This window comes from Toxotes jaculatrix, chromosome 9 (assembly GCF_017976425.1).
Source record: "Toxotes jaculatrix isolate fToxJac2 chromosome 9, fToxJac2.pri, whole genome shotgun sequence".
Classification (NCBI taxonomy): Eukaryota; Metazoa; Chordata; class Actinopteri; family Toxotidae; genus Toxotes; species Toxotes jaculatrix.
Window position 1 is genome coordinate 15,410,806 of NC_054402.1, and position 17,304 is coordinate 15,428,109.

Here is a 17,304-nt window from a genome sequence, read left to right on the forward strand (position 1 = left end):
GCATGTGCGTCCATGTGCCTCTTGTTCCCAAGTGGTCAGAGGTACTTTTTTTTGTTGTTGTTGCACCTCAACTCCAGGAAACAACATGTTTCAGCATGATTTTATTTTCAGCATCCCTAATTGCTGCTTTGCTTCAAGAACTAATTCAGTGCCACTACAAGAGCTGGCCCTGGTGTTCAGACCAGGACATCACTAAGGCCAGGAGACACCAATACTCTCAACATTCAGATTTGTACTTCTGTAGTTTTTCTTTTTTTTCCCCTGAAGCGACATCTCGTGTTGCATATTCTCTGACTGCTGCAGCTAATTAGATTTTTCTCAGTGAGTCTCTCATGACTAAAGAAGGCTCAATAAATAAGGTATGATAACAAATGACCTTATCAAACAACAGAGGACATGAAGATGTCAAACCTCATCAGAACCTCTCTGAAACCAATGCACTATAGTCACAAAGCCAGTACCTCCATCAGACAGCCAACAAGTCAGTCACTGGAAACGTGCTGTTGCCTATAAACTACCTCCCTGTGGTAATATTACACAGTCTCAATAACAGATGTAACGACTTTACCTGCTGCAGCTTCATCAGACAAGGTGTGACAGCGGCGCCTACATAACTCCTCCAAACAAGCTCTGACCTTAAATCACTTCATCCTGCAATGCTTCAGCGGGGACTTGCAGCCTGTGCCGGTAGTCTTCTCAATCGTCGATTTTTCAGCGACCTCAATGTACTTTTGTTTTAATCTAGTGTGGTTTCGATGATGTTCCTTTATCGTCCCTATTAAGGAATTCAGTGACTGATGTGATGTTTTGCATATCCTCAGTTAATCATCACACGTACAGCGTGTGGTAAAACTGCATCTCTCCAAGGAGAAATAAAATCCAGAGACAACAACAATGACTGGCTGGCGCAGCGCTGCATCCGTCAACCGCAATGGGAGATCAGAGTCCATCATTTGCACCGACACACACATACACACACTCTCTCGCACACAATTTTATTACGAGCGAATGGTGCAAAACATGACAGAGACACCGTCTGAAATGAACATGGCTACAGCATGCGCCGATGAAAACCGGGTTTCTGATCCTTCTCCGTCTTATTGGAATGACTGTATCTCCTATACATCTGTGCAACTATCTGCTTTCCTTAGCTAGGTTACACAGTAACGGGATATAACCTTCTGATATAATTCAAGGATAACTAGTCCAGATGCAACTGCAAGTAAGTCCCTTTAGGAAAAATTTGCTAGAACAAAGTGCGACAAGATCACTCTGAACAGATCACAGAGGAGGAGAGACGGGATGAGTCTCTGTGGAAAAACTGAATGAATCTCGGTGATCTTTCTGCACAGTCTTATCAATAAGACCTTACCTTATAGGAACCTATATGTCTGCCCGACGCTACCGGCGCAGTCCCGCTGGATACTGAAGCTGCGAGTTACCATCACAGGGAAAAGATGCAACCGATAATGTGTCCAGCGTCCAATGTCAAACACACCGGGGCTGCCTCTCGATCGCTGTGCGGTTCCCGAGCTTCCTCCGTTTTCCAGTCACGCACACCTGAGCCTCTCTCCAAACACCTCTCTCCTTCATCCCGCCCCCTTTTCCTGTCCTCTGCTCCTCCTCTCCCCGCTCTCAGTCCACTCATCTCTTCCTCCAGCCCCCACCCCGCGCCCCCCACCCAATCCCACCTCTTCTCACTGCTACTTTTTTTTTACCCTCCCCTCTTTTCAGACCCTTCTCCCACATTTTAAATCTTTCCTAATTTATCCTCTAACCCCGCCCCCCCTTTCACTCCTCTTTTCCTCTAATTTTCCCCTCTTCCCTCTTTTTCTCTTTTCCCCCACCTTTTCCTTTCACATCCATTCCTCTCCTCTCTTCTCTGCGCTCGTACTTTGGCTGTTTGTGTTGTGTTATGCTCTGCAGAGAGTTAACAAAGGCAATAATTCAGGGGTGGGGCGGAGACAGACTTCTACACACACTCACACACCTGTTCAGGGTTCGAGCGTGATTCAACCAATCAGAGTTAAGGACCGGTGTTTCGTTCTCTGCAGGACCTCAATTACCTCAAGTATTGCGAAATGAACAACACAGAGATAGACGCATATTGACACAGTGCTGTGATAGACCGAGCGTGTTGGTGGTGTGATTAGGGTCTAATTTCTTCTCTCAGTCTGTCTGTCTCTCACACACACGGGCTTTTTATAAACCCCATTTTCCCTCGCGTCCATACCTCTGTCTCTCTCGCTACTCTCTGTTGATCTCTCAGTCTAATTAAATCCAACACTCACAGAAGCCTTTAATTTTCACTTCAAATACTGACAGATCAGGGGGAAAAATAAATGGACGCATAGCCTATACATTGCAAACATATTGTACCCACGAGTTACAGTCTACTGTGTAGGCTGGAGGTGGACTGTGCGTCTCTGTCTCTCTGATCAGACAGACATCAGAGGTGACACTGTGGGCTGGGATAACGATGCAGCGGAGGGGATCGATAACATTTGAAGTTTCATAGCGGTCACAGGAGTAAAGAGCCATTAACCTATACAGCTTCGCCTGGCGTCCACCTAAAAGACCCACGGAGATCAAATCGTTAAAGATAAAAAATCGATACAAATCTAATGGAAACATCCTGCTCTCCTCCTGCGAACGTCTCCAGCCGTACATACAGACACTGCCACTGCCTGCAACGACCGGCGACAGTAGGCTTTGCACGAAAATAATTTAAGTTTTGAAATTATTTATGTCGGTTTAGTTAATACTTTTTTAAAAAGTTTAATTTGATTATATAATTTTATCAATATAGACGATTGTCAAGATATTCAATGCTTTCTCAACTCTGGGGAATTTGTTTGGAAATGAGAGTTAATATATGACAACAAATGGGCTTAACAATATTTCCTTGCCAAAATAGCACGTTACGTGATGCAGTCCCACGGTGCTAACGTTAGGCCTGCATGAATCTTGCAGTTAAAGGAATTATGGGAGATTAAAAAATACCATATGTGCTATTAGGTCGCTATCGTGAGTAGCCTGCCAAAAACAGTTTCTCACTGGAATATTAAAAGACGTGATTGTTTGTGATGGGTTTACTCCTAAATAAGCCCATAATACGGAAAGCGGGGGGGTTATCTGAGGAAGCGTCTCCTTGTTGTAGTCACTTGCAGATGCATTCCCATACATGAACTTTACGTGAAAAATAAATGCACGAGAAACTGGCCTTACCAGGTCACGCCAAGGCAAAAGAAAAATCCCTCTGCGAATAGGAAACAAGAGAAGCAGGAGTCACATACCTTTGCTCGCAGGACAGGTGAAGGTTCCTGGAGAAACGCAGCATCCCTCACGCGTCCATCAGGGCATCATGCTCGCGGTGGATAATCTACTTTTTCACTATGGCAACAAATGAGTCCCCCCCCCCTCCTCCTCTTCTCTCCTCTCTCGCGCGCCACGCGCTCCAATGAGGAGGCTCCGCTCGCGTCACAGGTCATACTCTCTCTCTCTCTCTCTCTCTCTCTCTCTCTCTCTCTCTCTCTCTCTCCTGTGTCTTTCTCCCTCGATATCACACCTACCTCCAAGATACCATCTGGAGATAGATTCTGATAGAGAGTAGCCCTGGAGGAAGAAGGAGAGATCGAGGGAGAGACAGGGAGGTAGGTGTGTGTGTGTGTGTGTGTGTGTGTGTGAGAGAGAGAGAGAGAGAGAGAGAGAGAGAGAGAGAGAAAGAGAAGGGGTTTTAGAAGCTTGGCTATGACAAGGCTTGGATTAATTTGCCAGCCAAATGCATTTAGGATTAGTAGACCATTAAAAGAGCATAGACACACACACACACAGACACACAACTGTATGCACATACACACTGTCTTTCTCATACACACGCAGGCTGGATGCAGCTTTAACTGATGCAGTGATAGCCTTACTAACCCTGACCTCTATCTCTCTCACACTCTCTCTCTCTGTTTCACTTTTATGAGCTTATTTTGACACGAACAAATGCACTGACTGGAAAACATAAGAGTGCAAATGCACACACAAACAGACTCTCACACAATGTTATAAATGAGCATGTGTATGCCTGTGTGAGTGTGTGTTGCTTGTAGAAAAAAAAAGTGTGTTACAGTTGTGGGTCTGTACATCCCATGTTTTAGGTTTCAAAGACCTATAACACAACTAAAAGAGTAAAAATCCCCAAAGCTGAATTATCAACCAATCAAAGTGGGCAACTGCCCCACGGCCCTGGGCTTACAGGGGCCCCAAAGAACCCATGTTAATAGTGGGAATTGTTTTTTTGTTTTTTGGGCATTTATTATTATATGAACTGGTTTGCATAAACTGAAATGGACTTACTGTGTTTTTTACCTAATCTTGTAAAGTCTAGTTCTAACATCCTTCATTGTCCCTGTTGACATTATGCTTATATGTAGCAGATTCTTTAATAATTTTGCATTTAATCCATTTTAGCCAAGCTTTGTTAGAGAATACAAGCGAGCCTTGGGGCCCATGCCAGTCCACAAACATGGGGGCTACAGGGAACTTGATCGCCAGACTGTATCTGCTCTTCCTCTACAGACTCTGTAATCTCACAGAGATGAAACCTGATACATTCCAGCAGCTGTCTGATGATCACAAAGTCACATATTCAGTCAAACAACCAAAAAAGAGGTAAACATCAGCTAAATCAGGCAAGTTACATGACACACACCATGACAGTTACAAGACAGCGTAGACTATGAGCTGTAATGATTCAGTTTCCCACATGATGGAAAGCTAGTGAGCAATGTTCCATCCGTGTGAACTGATATCATTCCAATAGTGAATGTATCAACAGAAATACAGAAATATATCCACAGCTTCGTTCCATAAATCCATTTAACTCCCACTTTTTTTTTTAAGTTTGTTCATTAACATCATGATCAGACTGCTAACAAGAACACTAATTAATGATTGATTTCAAATATTTACATCTTGTGTATCTACCATTGACCGACAAACACATGAACACAAATACGGCACATATACAACATGGTTGAAGATCACTTGAAGGCACCATTAAACAATTGACAGGCCCGCAGTGGATTATGGGATGCTGGTGGCTGAAACAATTCACCAGATGTGTGCTGCAGATTCAGGTAAAAGAAGCACTCTTGACACACTGTGACACATTTGGTCTTAAACTGCAGACTTTGCAGGATCCGGCCTGTGAATTCAGAAGTGGCATAATCCTTCATGTGCTCGTATGTCCCCAGCTTTAAACCTAGATTAACAGGTGTCATAATCTTAGAGGTTAGATCAGACTTTACAGGTCTTTATATGGACAAAAGGCAGATGTTACCGGTAAGCTGTCATTTGACGGGCATAAAAGTATCCTCACGCAAACCTGTTTCTAAGAATTTCCTCATTTCCTTGTCAAGTGACACAGATGTCCTTAATGTTTACAAACTTCAACCCAGGGGAACTTTCTGTCTGCTCTTTTATCACATCTTGTCCTTGATTTTCAATATAGAGCTGTTTAGGATGGATGAAGTGCCGGAATGATCTGGGGTCATATTTCCATGGCAACACCACGGTTTGTAGGGGAAAAAAAAGTAAATCAACAAGCAGTGATATGGATGGATCAATGGATTAGCTCAATTTGTCTCATTTGATGGCAGTCAAACTCTCTATCTCGCACGCACACACGGATTCAACTCATCATTCTCTAAGAGTGACACTTGAAACTTTATTGATGCAAGGTTGGATCAATAAATGAATTTATATTGATGAGACACATCACTGACATGTGATAGAGCAGTGTGTGTCACATGACCGAGAATTGGATTGAAAGGTATGAGAGAAGAAAATCATCCAGTTACCAAAGTGTGTGTATGTGTGTGTGTGTAATCTGACACTGACACTGTTAAGCAGAGCGTGTGGGCTATAGTGGAGTGCATCACATAGCGACAGGTCCCCTGGTTAGAAGAAAATAAGATTACAGTGACGTAACAATCACTACAAGGAAACCCTATGAAACATACCTGCACTCTGTACGTGGGTGTTTGTGTGTAACTACGCACATGTGTGCATTACACGCATCTAAACATCTATAGGGTAAAATCTCTTTTTACCACACTCCTCCGCAAATCACAAACACAACAGAGTCAGTGTCACAGTCGGCAAATCAATTATTCAATGGCATTTCAAAATACCCATGGTTGCCATAGACACATAGCTGATTTACAGGGTTGTCACTTGTCAGTGATATTCCCACTCTAAGTAGGACAAATAGAGAGAGAGAGAAAAAAACTACAACTGCATAACACCAACAGAGAAACGAGGACGTCAGTTACGAAACATTCACTCCCATGTAAAGTGATCCATGTTTCCAAGTGAAGATGAGGTTTTAATGTCACACATTTGTTATAAGTGAACTAAACAAGAAGCTTGTGATGTGTGGTAAATATTCACACCTTGGTTTTCTCTTCCTAATAAGCCCATTGTCTTGATATGTCGAGATATTGGTTGAAATAATGTCACAAGTTACCACAGAAACATTTTCCATGTGACATTTTGACACAAAAGGCAGATATGTCCACCTACTTCAACATTACGCAACTCGACTCTGCAGAAGTGTTGAAATAAGTTGAAACTCACTGTGATCAAGCGAAAAAGTCTTACCTTATTGGCAGATTTATACTTAACATAAGAATGACATGAAAAGAGCAGCCCACTGGAACAGAAGTGGGTTTAGTACCCAACATAACATCATACTGTGTTTATTTACCATATTGTATGCAAATTCAATGCACATTCAAAAGGAAAGTTTGTCCTCAGATCCACAGGCAGGCTGCTCTCGAGTCTGGGTGCACACAAACTAAAAGCAGCCGCAGTGTCGATGTTAACTGTCAGCGCCGGCTGACAAGCTGTCACAGTGTCTCTGACTACCAAGACGCCCTGATAACAGGGACGGCACACAAACTGGGGATGCTGCAGCAGTGTATGAATTTTACCCTGCAGATATGAAATAACACAAATCTCAGAGTCCCAGTGAAAAGGGGCCTACAGTTAAAATAGGGAAATACGTGTCCATGTTCAGGCTGCATCTATTGTCATTATGGTTTAGTCTATCAATAAATTGTCAGAATTCATTGACTGGCATATACAAAGAGCAAAAAATACCCATCGCAGGTCCAAGGCGAAAATATTTTGCCTGAGCAAAAGACCAAAGATATTCAGTTTAGTATTCTAGAAGAAAAGAAAAAAACAGAAAATATTCACATTTGAGCTGAAACCAGTGACATTTGTGCTTAAGAAAATTAATTTCTGATTTGCTGATGAACTTTTTGCTGGTCAACTGATTGATGAACTAAGTGTTTTAGCTCTAATGTATCTATGTGCCTCTCTGTCTAAATGCAGATGATAAGGTCATGGGTCAGGAGGTCATACCCTCTGACCATCTCTATGATTGTGGGCAGATGCACACATATGCACAAAGTCAGCACATTTAAACACTGAATTTCCTCCAGCACGCACACACACACACACACACTCACACACACATACAGACCATACTCCTGTCAGCCACCTGTTCACCTGTTCAAAACCTCTTTTCAGTATTGAACTGAAAAGCAATGTTCTGATTTTCAAGCAGTCTCTCAAATTTTCTGGCTAAGAGACAAATTATCTCCAAAGGCAACAACTTGTAAATGATGTCTCTCCCCTGTAGTAAAATATCAGGAAGATTTATCTTTCATCTTTGAAGGGCAGCAGGGTGGATTTTAATATGAATAGACTTTAAGAAATGAAAAGGAAAAAAAAGCCAAATTACCATAAGACACACCACCAGCTGGTCATATCACCAGTTTTCTCCCTCCTCTCCTGTCTCATTACAACTGATGAGGCGGAAACTCTGCGTACAATCACCATGCTGTGAAATGCTGTCGACCTGTGGTGTGCTTCTGTTTCGGGCAATAAACGAGTCATGCTGCCCTCTTGCGTCCGGTTGAGAAAAAAAGGAGACGAGATTTTAATGAGAAAGTCTCAATCAGACATCATTCATAATGTTCTTGATGTCACGTGGTTCTTGGAGTAGTGACCTGCTGTAAAAGTTGAGAGCCTTACAGAAGGTGAAATTCTTGGTAAGTTCAAAGGAAAAAGCTGTCACACACACACACACATACACACACACACACACACACACACACACACACACACAGTCTGCCTGTCTCTCTCAGAGGAGCCCTGCGGACAAGTTTATCCTGTGATGGTCATTCCTGTGCGCCCCACTGCGTTCCTGTAGCGGGATAAGCTGCATCCCGTGCCTGGCTACGGCAGCATGTGACCGGCTTGTGATCTCGGCTTGCGCGCAGATACAGAACCAGAAGAGGCAAAGCACAGGGGAAAATACTGGCTCTCATTCTCCTTCCCTCTCTCCCTCTTTCTCGTAGTTTCCACGTATTGTACATTCCTGTAATGTGTGGATGACGGTCACGCTGCACCATGTGGTACAGATGATGACAAACCTGTCAGATTTATTGTAGAGCGCAATAACGTATTTTTACATTACGATTAACTTTATGCATGATGTTTACATTTTCAAAATAAAATTATTACTTCCAAAATCACCAGTGGTATAATGTAACTAAGTACAGTTACTCAAATATGAATGAAATTTAAGGTACTTGTGCATAAGTATTTCCATTTAATGCCTCTACTTCTACGTCTGACAGATACTGCACAGGCTCTGTTAACTTTATTTACTTTGCAGATTCACATTTTACATGCAAAACAGATTAATCTACCAAACCCTGTAAAAAGTAACTTCACCTCCACCAACATGAAAATGCTCCTAGCAGCAGTGAGAATAATCCAATACTATAAAATAGAATATAAAATGGAATAATCCCACAGTGACAGGGACTTTATTCTTTGTACTTCAAATGCATTTTGTTGTCTATGCAGTCTGTACTTCAAGTCTACTTAAGTAAGATAATAAATGCAGGACTTTTAAGTAAAACTATTTTTACATTGTCATATTGCTACTTTTACTCTGTATATCTAAATTTTTCTGCTACTGAAAATCGCTACAATATTTTAATTATTATGTTATTCTGATCAATTATAATAATAATAAAATCTCAAATGTTTGCTTGATGGAGCAGTCTGCGCAAAGAGCTGATTTCATTCTTAATAATACAATATATCTTTCTGTAATGGAATAAGAAGAAACTGTAACTGCCTGTTTTCATTTATGTAACATGAAATGAGATTGAAACCCTCATCAGCATGCATCACACGTAAGGTCACAAATCAAGTCTTTAATGTGGACGTGCACTTCACACCAGGGAGGGTGAGGTTACTTCTGCTCAAGTAAAAAGCAAGTTACTGCACATAGCCTTTATATGAAAGAGGATTGAACTCAAATACTGTGTTACACTTTGTCAATTGATAGATGGTTCATATGTTTTCCAAAACATTATTACTTTAGCTTTTCCTATTCAGTTCCTGTAAATGCTGCTGCAACATAAACAGCTTATAAACTCAGTTTGCAATTCTTTATATGAAGAAATAACTTTATTGGAGAAAGCAAATAATGGAACATTTTGACAGTTTTGACAGTTTTCTAAATTCTGTAAATCTCAGCTGTAAACTCAAGCCACAGCCAGGGTTTTATTAAACTTTTAAATGTTAAATTCAATTGGGTGTTCCTTTTGTTCACCTTTTTGTCTATTTGATGGCTCCGCTTAGACTGATATTAGCCCTTTGCAGTTGTCTTTTAGAGCTTTATTTTTCACAGACAGCCCTGGTGCCATGAAATAACTTCTGTAGTGAAATATTAAAATATTCAGTCTTTCACGCTGCAGTTCTGCCTGTCACACCTCTGTATAAGAATTTGTTTAGCCACCACAAATTGCATCTTTGATCTTGTTTATCGCTCTTCTCCATTGTGAACCACAATTTAAGTTCTATGTGACTTTACTCTGTTTTGTCCTATATTTTTTAAACATGCTGTTTCCCAGAATTGTCATGCATGAAAGAAACAGAAGCTTCATGATGTTAAGTGAGTCAAAAGTGAACTTTAGAGATACCAGATGATGTACCACAACATGCACAGCACGGGTTTCTGCACATTAAACATCATTACTAAGCATCATTCTAACTCACCATCCACAATGGCCTGGTGAGTTGAAATAGTGGAAATGGAAATGCTGTTTCTGTCTTTATCTAAAAATTACTTTAGTTTTTCCTAAATGAGTAACTTAATGTGTTTAACATGTTGCCCAGACTAATAATTACCTGTTTTCTAATGCACCTCAATAAAACTCATACACAACAAATGTGATTATGCAACATAGATTTGGATATATGTTAATCTACCATTGTTTTATCATCAGCTGGATGTGAGTCTCGCAGTTCAGAGCTTTCTCCCGCCGTTTCTGCAACACATAGACCAAATGAAACAGACCCACTAAAAATCACTGATCAGCACTCCTTCAACCAGAGGAGAAAATTAACCCAGAGCCTAACCACTCTGAAAACCTACAGACTTTTAGGTCACAGCAGCACAAGACCCGATTCCAATTAATATACTGCGTAATATCAATTTTAACCCTCATTATCTTCGGTGTCTTTTCGGTCTCTCGTTTTCTCTGAAAGCAAGTACACACTTGATCATGCATAAATTCCTGACCAGCATTTGCCAAGGGCAGGGGGTGGTACACACATACATACACACACAGGTTTGTGCAGCTGTACTTGTTAGTTCATTGCACTGACTTCCATTCATTGTTGACTGCCTAACCCAAACCCAAACCTTTACCAAAACTAACTCATGTGTAACTCTAAACTTAACCTAACGTCAGACATATTGCCTCATTAGGACACGGTTTGATTCCCATAATGATTACTGGTCGCGACAAAGTCTGTGTTTATACCAGAAAAGGTCCCAGAGAGGTAACAAAAACTCACACACACATATACACACACAAGCATGTGCAATCACACTCCATCACATGCTCAGGATAATATTCCTGATTCCTCTTTCATTTTGTCTTGAGACCAGCTGACCTCTGCTCCACTACACCTCAGGCAAAAATGTGTGTGTGTGTGTGTGTGTGTGTGTCTTACCAAGTGCGTGAGATCACAATGAGATCACACACTCTGTCAGAGGACAGCCCCCAAAGCGGCTCAATGAGTAGGGAGAGAACAGGAGACTGTTGGCTGGATGTAAGAGAGAGAGAGAGGGTGGAAGGAGGTCTGGTGGAGGGTTAGATGGTAGCATAGAGGGGTAGCAAGTTAAAAAAAAATCTGCAGTCTTATAAAACAAGCTAGTGTTGATCATTTGTGGATAAATACAGGTACCTGAAGAGTGTGTAGTTTTTCATTAAAAGCCATCTCTAGATCAAATCTGGTTGAATGTGCAATCCGGCATTTCTCTGTCTAACCTTGTTAGCTGCATAGTCTGTGAGGGCATCAGGTTCTCTTGTGTCCATCTTTTCAACAGGACTTTACATTCCTGGAGTTGCTCTGACTTTTCTCACCATGAAGAGCCTGTGTGTATCTTTACTCCTACTGCAGCTCCTTGGGACGTCTTTATGTCAGTTCCCTCGCCCGTGTGCCAACTCAGAGGGACTACGGACCAAAGAGTGCTGCCCGGTGTGGGACGGTGATGGCTCAGCCTGCGGTGCCCTGTCAGGCCGTGGGTTCTGCACTGAGGTGGTGGTCTCAGATGAGCCCCACGGGCCCCAGTACCCACATAGCGGGATTGATGACAGAGAGCAATGGCCTTTAGCTTTCTTTAACCGGACGTGCCGTTGTGCTGGAAACTATGGAGGTTTTAACTGTGGAGAATGCAGGTTCGGTTACTGGGGTCCAAGCTGTGCTGAATACAGGGAATCAGTGCGCAGGAACATCCTGACCCTGTCAGTTGCTGAGCAACAGAAGTTTGTCTCTTATCTGAACCTGGCTAAAAACACCATCAACCGTGAGTACGTTATCTCCACAGCAACAAGAGCAGAGATGGGTGAAAATGGTGAGAACCCCATGTTCTCTGACATCAACACCTATGACCTGTTTGTCTGGATGCACTACTACGTCTCCCGGGACGCCTTCTTGGGAGGGCCAGGTAACGTGTGGAGAGACATCGACTTTGCCCATGAATCTGCAGCCTTTCTGCCGTGGCACCGAGTCTACCTGCTGCACTGGGAGAATGAGATAAGGAAGCTGACGGGAGATTTTAACTTCACCATCCCATACTGGGACTGGAGGGATGCCCAGTCCTGTGAGGTGTGCACCGATGCTCTGATGGGTGGACGCAGTCCCCTCAATCCCAACCTCATCAGCCCTGCCTCTGTCTTCTCCTCATGGAAGGTGAGAAAATTTGATTATCTCTCTGTGACTCTGAGTGCCTGCATCTGAGTGTGAGCAAATCTTTCTTTTCCCTTATTCAAATACTGAAAGTTCCTTTCATTCCAAATCAAATCCTTGTTTTGTTTCCATCTCATACTGCAGGTTTGTTGTCTTAAATCTAACTTAGCCAATTAATCCAAACAAATGAGAGATTTGGTTGGAATCACACTATTTTTTGAAGAATTCTTCCTGAAGTGATCCAGACAACATGAAAGATCAGAAAGTACTTCAGAGGCTTTGTTTCCACATCTCTGAAAATCTATCCAAGACAGCAAATTTCTTCGGAGTTATTTAGAAACAATTGTCAGACGTCTTGCAGAGGTTTGTTTGCACTCTATTGCTTCAACCTGGTATTTAACATCATTCCACTCTTTAACATCTTCACTATCATTTACGCTTACATTAAATATCAGTTTGTTTAGGGTATTTACTGCAATACATCAGGCATACAGCAGAATATTATACTCTCGTCTCATTTTATCAGTTCAATATATTTTCCTCCTGTTGATTTCAGTCCTTCATTCATAGTTAATAAAAGTAAACATTCCTGTATGAGAGTCATTTCATTGAACTCAAACTGGTGGACAGAGTTTTATATCAGTCTACAGGCTCTTTAACCACAGTAGCCTATTAAGAGTGTGTGTGTTTTTGTATGTGTGCCTGTGTGTAGGTCATCTGCACCCAGCCAGAGGAGTACAACAGCCGAGAAGCATTGTGTAACTCTACCGGGGAGGGTCCACTGTTGCGTAACCCCGGCAACCATGATCCGAACCGCGTGCCTCGACTTCCCACAACAGCTGATGTGGAATTCACTGTGAGCCTCCCTGAGTACGAGACGGGACCCATGGACCGATTCGCCAACAGGAGCTTTAGAAACGTCCTAGAGGGTAGGAGTGGTAGACACATACAAACTCTCACACACACACACACACACATAATTTTGTGTTACTGCTGTACTTCCACTCTAAACCATTGAATCATATGAACATAATCCTTGGTCTAATCTGTCTAATCTAGTGAATGAGTTTTGGTTCACACGATAGAAATACAATTGCATGTGTGTCTGTCTGTGTGCACACATACAAGTTTAAATACAGACACACACACTTATACAAACTTACAGACACAAACTCAAACATAAGCAGAAAGAAATATGTGTTCCCACAAAACAGACACTTAAAATATGCATCCAACTAAAACATCTTTAAATCTTTCACATGGAAACAACTCAATTTTCTTGGTTTATAAAAACAACTGGTTTATTTTAGCAATATGTCATTGCTGTAGCCTAATATGTTTTGTTAGTTTCTAACTCATAGTTGCCTTGAAGCATTTTCCATGAGCATTACTCTCTATTGCAAAGTATTGCTTCCACAGTCAGGAATCTTCAGCTAGTCTTAAGCTCAGTAAGTTTGTCAGTGTTAGGTTAGTTAGTTAGGTAGAAAATATTCCTCTTTCTACACATCAGTTACTCTCATTTCTACTTACACTCCTCTCTCTCTCATACCTGTTTTTACTCTCCCCCTCTCCTGCAGGCTTTGCCAGTCCAGAGACAGGTACGGCAGTGCCAGGCCAGAGCACCATGCACAACGCCTTGCATGTCTTCATGAATGGCTCCATGTCCTCAGTGCAGGGTTCAGCCAATGACCCCATATTCCTGCTGCACCACGCTTTCATTGACAGGTATGGTGATACAAACCTGTCTACTAATGACGCACAGGAAAAGAGCACACACCATGGTCATAAAACGCTGACAGTCACATATTCGACCACATATGTGGTCGATCATTTCTATTCCCTGTGGTAAATAAACTCTTTTTTTGGTAATTTTGAGCAAAAATACATTTGAATGAAAGAGGGAGGAGATACAAGAGGCAGAAACAAATAGTGAGAAGAAGAAAAAACATGTTGGGGGAGGAAAAGTGGATAAATATAAGACGTATTAATAGTAATTAGTAATTGCTTTTAATGTTTCTTAAATGATACCACAGTTTAAACATATTAAACATACATTATTTTAAATCACTTTTTCAGAGAGCCTGCTGCATGTGTGTGTTTCTCTTAAGGTGGAAGGTAACTGTCCCCTTTGAGGATATTTAAAGATTTCCACCACAGTTATTTAATGTTTCTCTCCTTCTCCCAATTCTTCCTGTATTTGTCTACCTCCTTTGTACTACCATTATTTAATTACTCCATTATCTTTATCACATCCATCTTTATCCACCATCCCCTCTTTTCCCTCTTACATCTACTCTCCTCTTTATCTCTCTGTTCCCTCCATTTCTTCTCCAGCATCTTTGAGCGCTGGCTCAGGACCCACCAACCTCTCCGGAACATCTACCCACGTGCCAATGCCCCCATTGGCCACAATGACGGTTACTACATGGTGCCCTTCCTGCCTCTCTTTAGAAACGGAGACTATTTCCTGTCCAACAAGGCTCTAGGATACGAGTATGCCTACTTGTTGGATCCTGGTCAGTACAGAGCAACAAACATGTCCAATGAAAGTGTTTCTCCAACTTTTATCTTATGTGACACAGTATTATCTTGTCTGTCTCACCATAGGTCAGAGGTTTGTGCAGGAGTTCCTGACACCCTACCTCCAGCAGGCCCAGCAGATCTGGCAGTGGCTCTTGGGAGCTGGTATCCTCGGGGCTCTGATCGCTGCGATCATCGCTACACTGATTGTTGTTGCAAGGAGGAAATGGAAGCGTAACCAGAGGAGGAAGAGGGCGTCAAGCTACGGAGAGAGACAGCCACTACTGCAGAGCAGCTCAGAGGAAGGCTCAGCTTCATATCAGACTACTCTGTAACACACACAGATACTGTACATACAGATGTTTATGAATGTATAAACTATTAGGGACACTTGGTATTTTCATGAGGCAAATAAATGAGATGAATCTGAGTACAAACCTTCACTTCTTATTGATTCCTGGTAACAGATCTAATTAAATTTCAAAGTAAAAGATGAAGGTACAGATGAGTTAGAGAAGCATCTTTAAAAAGTCAGTTCAACCCCATCTTAAAAAAAATATTCTACCCTCATAACATCTAACAGATAGTTGTGTGTGATGTCTTTGCTTTTGAGATTTCTGCTGCTGAGACGTTTCTACCTCATTACAATGGTGGTGAAGTGAATTTCATTTGTGTTGGTCAAAGCACTGAAGAATTGCAGCAACATGTCTTTACAGAAACACTGTCAGCTTTTAACAGCCTCAAAAAGGTAAAAGAAAGAAAAACCCCTTGTGATTATCTTGGTTTGCAGAGTTTTTCAAACATATTGAAAGATTTTCTGACACTTTCAAGTTTTTAAGGCAACAGAAACACATTTCCCTTCACTTCCAGTGTATTTGGGTAGTGACAGAACAAACCGCTATAGATATCTCAGCAAATGAAACTTTACCAGTTTGAATGGCTACTAGAGGGGATTTAGGTGAACTGACTCTTTAAAGTTTGAGACATTATGGACAAGGAGCAAGAAGCCAAAATCATTAAGATGTCCCTGATATTTTATACATTCAGTCGATACAGGTAAGAAACATTGTGACACACAAACTCACAGACTTTCAGAGCCATTAAGCGTTCATCATTAATACAACACATGTCAGTGTTCAAATGAAAAAGTTTTAAACACTACACAGTCTATTTTCTTGCAGCTATTTGAACTCTGACTTGCGTCGGTTTAGAGAGCTCACCTTGGAGAACATTTGCTGTCTATTTACACAAGCTATTCAGTGATCAATGACAACTGGCAAAAATCTGATATTATTCCATCCTTGGAAAACTGTCCTTGACTTTCCTCACTGACTTGAACAGACTCAGATTTTATGTAATTTATTACTCACTTGTATGGTACTGTAAATAAATGTGATTCTGTTTACAGGACACACATTATATGTGAATACAGAAAGTTTACTAAAGTAGACAGTTAAAAAAATTCAACTGAAGTGACTACAGCCTAATGCAAAGTAAGACGGAAAGAAGTATTTTAGATCATTTAAAGTCAGGCCACGTCTGCTGTAGCTGTAGTGACTGCTCAGGTTGTTAAGTCACATTATTTGCTCCCTCATACAGAATAAACCTGTGTCGCAATAATAAAAAAAAAACCCTTGGTATCAAAATACCTTTCTCACCCTTATGAAAAACGCCTTATTTCAAATTTACTAGATGAACTGACCAAACTACATTTAAAGATGTCATTTTAACATCACAATTCCTCTGAAAAAGCTTCCATGAAAAACTACAAAGAAGTACATGTACCACATTGTTGTGGCCAGAATGGCCAAGTACGACCGTCCACAGATTTCCCTCATTTTATTCAGTTTGTGTCTTTTAGCTGAAAACTCTGCTCTGTTTTACAGAAGTGAATAAACTCATCAAATCTCCAACACACTCACTAGTGTGTGTTCGCACTGGTGCTAAAGGATCACCGCATGCTTGCTGTGGCCTTTTGAAAGCAAAGAAAATGTATCATGATAACAAAGATGAATCATGAGTTTCTACATGGTTTAATAAAATCAGACTAAAATCATATTCAAGTTTTCTCTGTGATTTCTGTATTGTTGTAGTTTGTCAAACATCAAATTCCAGTTTCATGGCTAGTTTGAATAACCACCATCTTTTCTCTTCAGTTTCATGAGTTTAGCAATAGCTTAGTTAGCAGATTGCTGTACTAATGTACAGTATGTTGGGCCAAAACCACTGAAAACAGTCAAAGTCAATGGTTAAATAGGTGCTCATGAGCATAGTGGGCATCAAGCAAAACAGTGACATGATATAAACAAGACTGAACGTGATTGATCAAAATCATGTTGATAGATCTGAAGCAATTCATACAAGTGAATTGCTTCAGATCCAAAACAGATTCAAACAGATAGTACCTTTAAGTATTTGTTTGTGACTGAGTTAAATAATTGT

General features: G+C 41.2%; 1 protein-coding gene across 1 annotated transcript; it reads left to right on the top strand.

Moving 5' to 3' along the window:
• Positions 1-11,517: 11,517 nt before the first annotated feature.
• On the top strand, positions 11,518-16,120 carry tyr (tyrosinase). The gene is made up of 5 exons (XM_041046303.1): positions 11,518-12,345; positions 13,055-13,271; positions 13,920-14,067; positions 14,677-14,858; positions 14,950-16,120. Exons 1-5 carry the CDS (start codon positions 11,518-11,520, stop codon positions 15,195-15,197), a joined length of 1,623 nt encoding a protein of 540 aa, XP_040902237.1. The 3' UTR covers positions 15,198-16,120.
• Positions 16,121-17,304: the final 1,184 nt, after the last annotated feature.

Bases quoted from the DNA above. Each gene is read 5' to 3' on its own strand.
- tyr (XM_041046303.1), top strand. From the start codon at position 11,518: ATGAAGAGCCTGTGTGTATCTTTACTCCTACTGCAGCTCCTTGGGACG. The intron at 13,272-13,919 runs GTAGGAGTGGTA...CCTCTCCTGCAG, and splicing joins CTTTAGAAACGTCCTAGAGG to GCTTTGCCAGTCCAGAGACA. The intron at 14,068-14,676 runs GTATGGTGATAC...TTTCTTCTCCAG, and splicing joins CACCACGCTTTCATTGACAG to CATCTTTGAGCGCTGGCTCA.